The sequence below is a fragment of the Pinus tabuliformis genome, chromosome 2_2, assembly GCF_031772625.1.
Source record: "Pinus tabuliformis cultivar Carrire ecotype Pingquan chromosome 2_2, CPIR1, whole genome shotgun sequence".
Lineage (NCBI taxonomy): Eukaryota > Viridiplantae > Streptophyta > Pinopsida > Pinales > Pinaceae > Pinus > Pinus tabuliformis.
In genome coordinates this window covers 253,484,888-253,489,400 of record NC_142300.1, presented here as the reverse complement: position 1 = coordinate 253,489,400, position 4,513 = coordinate 253,484,888, and the positions used below count along the sequence as shown (strand labels likewise).

Here is a 4,513-nt window from a genome sequence, read left to right as displayed (position 1 = left end):
ATTATGTCGTGAAAATTAAGCAGTAGAAAAGGATATATTAAGTGTTGCACCAAATAATTCTCTCAGTCGCTGAATTGCAAGATCTGTCCCCAGCGTACTCTGTCAACACAATAACAACAAACATGGGACCTTTACAGCGTAAATCGAGAACTGGTATGATGGCATGGTTGGTTTAGTATTTGAAAATTCGCGCTCCTTTCCTAAAAAGGGGTGGAACTTTCATAAAATACCACTTCGTGAACCAATTTCATGGATAGACTGAATTTAAAATCAAACAGATCCACCAACACGATATGTTCTGCCTTTTTCACGATACGCTTTGTAATATTACCCAATTCCATTGGATATATTTATACGTAACGTGCTAAGTTGGAAAGAAATGTATTTCTATGCCCTAAAATTGTGTCTGGGTAAGAGCCGATGTTCCTGGGATCTAAGGGAGTAAGTTAACAACAACTAGGTTCGGAAAGAAAAATATTTTTATGTTTTAAAATTGTTTTCATTTAGATAAAAATTGGTATTCTTTGATTAAAAAAAAAGTTAACATATCGAAATTATTTTCTTTATAAACTGCAAATTGGTAATTACAAGTATCGTTGTTGCTTTCATAGATACAACCCACCGTAACCCGTGCTAATTATTAGTTGAAAACTAAATTATAAAAAAATTCTCATTAAACAATTAAATTATAATATTTTTTTCTAAATTGAAATGCACTGGGAATACAGTTTCAACCAAAGATAGAAAACAGTCCAATACAGTTCAAAATTTTGCAAAACAGTTAAATTTTTTTAAGAAATTAATCGAAAAAATATGAAAACGGTGAAATTTAACCGGTGATTCTGTTTTGAAATTCCAACCACCTTTCAACCAAAGCAAAGTTGCAAACACATGGCTAAAAGCGGAGGAAGCGATTGTTTGGTCACTCTTAGACGAGATCCTTTACCACAACCTGTTGTGTCAATCTTCGCATCCACCACATGTACGAATCGAAGTTCGGGCCCGGGGTAGACTTCGTTATCGATTTACGAACGTGAGAGGACCCCATATGACATGATGCAGCCACCAGAAGAAGTTGGCTGCTCCTTACCTTCGCTTCTCCGGAACGGATGTTGTGTCAGCTTTTGCCGATACGTATAACAACGCTCTCATAAAGTTGACTGCCTACCATGAATCTGTCCTGTCCTGCTTCAGGAAGCAAGGCACGTGTCCGTTCTTTTGCTTTGGGTTGAAGCATATCATGCTAAGGAGTTGTCTATAATGCGACTTTTTGAAGATTCCGGTGACAGAATCCGGCGAAGAAATTGAGGTCAAATCTTGATTTCTTGCAGTTAAAATGGTTTTTTAACTGCATATTTGGATTCAGCACCCTGAAAAACCCCTGGGACGCTTTCATTGTGCAGAAACTAGCTATCAAACTTGCGATTCCAATAATTCCTGCCGGATTTCGACCGGAAAAATCCTCCGGAAAGGCTTTCAAAAAGTCGCGTTATAGACAACTCCTCATGGTAATATCGGATACAGATGCCTGAAGCCTTCTGAATATTGACCGGTAATGGATCCACAATTTTCTTTCACCGTACCAATGTAGCAAGCTCTGTTTGAGTCCAGACCTTTCCAGAGATGCTGACTGAGAACTTTCCAAGCGCTTTCGATCTTTTTAGGCATCCACGGACGGCCTCAGCAAACATAATGTATCTCTCCTATTAAGAGTGAGGGTTCATTGGGCAAGGTGCATGCATCCATGGAGAAAAATAGCTGGCCCTCGAGTAGTATGGATCTCAAAGCAAATGAAACCCAATGTTGCAGCGATAGAAATAATACTAAGAAATTAGGGAAGGGAAGAGAATGCTGCATGTGTGGCGATGTTGGATTTCAGGAAAGCTTGTTCAGATGCCAAAGATGCAACCACCGATTTCAACACATGTGAGTCTCTGTTTCACAGCAATTTCGATTTCAACACATGTGAGTCTCTGTTCCACAGCAATTTCAGGAATCATAGCGTCTAGTGTTCTTTTATCGACATGGGTTTCATATGATACACTGTTTTTCTTGTTTGTGCATATGCCACCACTCTTGCAGATATTGCAGCAAATTGTACTCTGATCAGATGGAATCAGACGGCTTAAATGTATGTGACTGGTGCCTCGACTTAGAAGAAAAGGAAAAAAATAAGAGACAGAAAAGAAATGTTGAATTGGAGGAAATGGATAGTAGGAATATCAAGGAGATAGCTGCCAGTGAAGCAAGCACTATGAAGGAAGCTGCATCGGTAGCCTCTGAGAAACTCAGGAAGGCTAATGCTAAGCCCACGCATAAACTCCGTGTCAAATCTGGAGGCAGCAAGCAGCCGTCGAGTCCCACACAAGACTGCGAATTGTCTAGTGAAAGCTCCAGAAACGTGCCCCGTACTCGTTCTCAGAGCAGCCCTACCAAAGGTGGATTGGGTCGTCGGTATAAGCTTCTCTCAGACGTGCTGTGCTGATAAAACTAGGCTTTCTTTTGGGCTTCGGAATCTCTCATCAGCTATATGTTTGGGCCGGAGACATGATCATATCTCTTTGTCAGACACTAAAGGGATGCGCGGTACATATTTAAATAAGCTAGATTTCTTTGTGCTATATATACATAGCTGATGAGTTGTTCCATCAAGTTTTTTCTCTATTTAATTAATGCTTTGGTTGTCAGGTATATTCGCTACATATGTAGATGACTCCATTTCAACGAAGAAATTTGTTCCGGTGTATCATTGCCGTAGTTTCTCTTTTTTTAATCAATTTTAAGTGTCTCGTAGTGGAAATTTCATTCAGAAGAGAAGTTATCATGAACATTCTTCATTGGTAAGCGTTAATGCACTGTATCTTCTTTATAGATAGATCGGGTGGCAGAGAGCGTGAGATAATGATTAATTTATTTTTCTTTATTTCCTTTTTATTTCATTTTTTTTTTGTTTATTTCCTTTCAGAACGAGGCCTTCGGCCCAGCCCTGGAATTTGAAGTCCTATAGCATTTCAAATGTATTTGAGGGTTACCGAAAATTTTCAGACGTCAGATTTGATGCCTCTGGTAGAGGAGCAACTCGTCAAAATGATTTCCAGTTTTGAATTGAAATAGTCAAAATATATATAATAGGGTACATTCTTTGCACTTGCATCATGAATTCTAAATAAGTTTGTCAGTTCATCTGCAGTCCTTAAGAGCTTTGCAATAAATTCAAAAAACTCTATATAAATCTATTGTATTTGTACCAATTTTAATATAGTATATTAAGCCTGACGAATTTTGTGATTATTTTATTTAGATCAGAGTAAGGTATGAAAATACATATTCTTAGAGGGAGATTAATGAAAGTTGAGATGCAAGAGTAGTTGAAAGAGACTTTCTAGGTAAAGGGAAGTGGACACTCATTCCTAGAACGTAAAATGAAAGGCATGAAAAATGCAAATACGTCATCAAATTTTCATTAGACAGGCAAAGTAGATTTGAAATTCCAGGCCTGCTTAGGCCTTCAAAGACTGCAAAGAGGTTTGGTAGATATTTTGATTGCTAAAGAGAAAGTTATGTAAATATTTTGATGAGTAAGGAAGTTACCTAGATATTTTGAAAATTAAGTTAAGTTATATAGATATTCTGAAAGTTAAATTAAGTTATATAAATATTTTGACAAATCACTCTTAAAATAATCTATTTAGCTAGAAATTTATAATATTTATTGTAAAACTTCACAAAATTATATGTAGAAATCAGAAGTCTTTATATTATTGTGACACTTCTTTTTGACCTAATGGAGGTTAAAATAATTTCATTTCAATTCTACTCGTAATCGTAGCGTGTTCCCCTGTTAAGTGCTCGAGATGTGAGGAAAACCAAGTCCGTAGAAAATGGCGCGCAGCAACTAAATATGGAAATGTATGCCATAAATCGGCTATGTTACCAGAAACGGGACAGTTACCACCGTTTCCCGTAAAAAACTTGTAAGAAACGGAAACCAGACGGAAACCAGATGGAAACGCCGTTTTTTATGGTTATTTTACTTAACCGGTGCATATATTTTATGGGAAATTTTCCACCTGTGGTAGTTCACATTCTCAGCCCTGTATTTTTACTCTTTATTGTAGATTTCACTCATGTATTCATTCAATAACTTAGAGGGTTATGCCAAGTATATAGAAAGTTGATCATTTCTGTACTATTGTCCATTTTTTAGTTGATTTGTTTCCCTTTAACATATATATAGTTAAAATTCATAGTTTAAACACTATTCTAATTTAATTGCAAATTCTATTTATTGTTTATATATATATATATATCTAATTATTTGGAATTTTTTTTAAGGAAACAATAATTAGCTGAAGGCGCAAAATGCATAAAAATGTATACACTTAATTGATTAGGAGGCATAAGAATGTATATATTTAATAGTCAATTTGCTAAGCATCAGTTTCTTATTTAAATTATTTAGGTTTTTAATAACATTTGAGCTGGAAATTTAGTTGAAACTATATTGAAAATT

At 36.0% G+C, this 4,513-nt stretch overlaps 1 protein-coding gene across 1 annotated transcript; it reads left to right on the top strand.

Annotated features, from left to right (window-relative positions):
• The first annotated feature begins 1,515 nt into the window (after nt 1-1,515).
• On the top strand, nt 1,516-2,773 carry LOC149192246 (uncharacterized). The gene is made up of 2 exons (XM_089406347.1): nt 1,516-1,926; nt 2,083-2,773. Exons 1-2 carry the CDS (start codon nt 1,745-1,747, stop codon nt 2,483-2,485), a joined length of 585 nt encoding a protein of 194 aa, XP_089262473.1. The 5' UTR covers nt 1,516-1,744; the 3' UTR covers nt 2,486-2,773.
• Nucleotides 2,774-4,513: the final 1,740 nt, after the last annotated feature.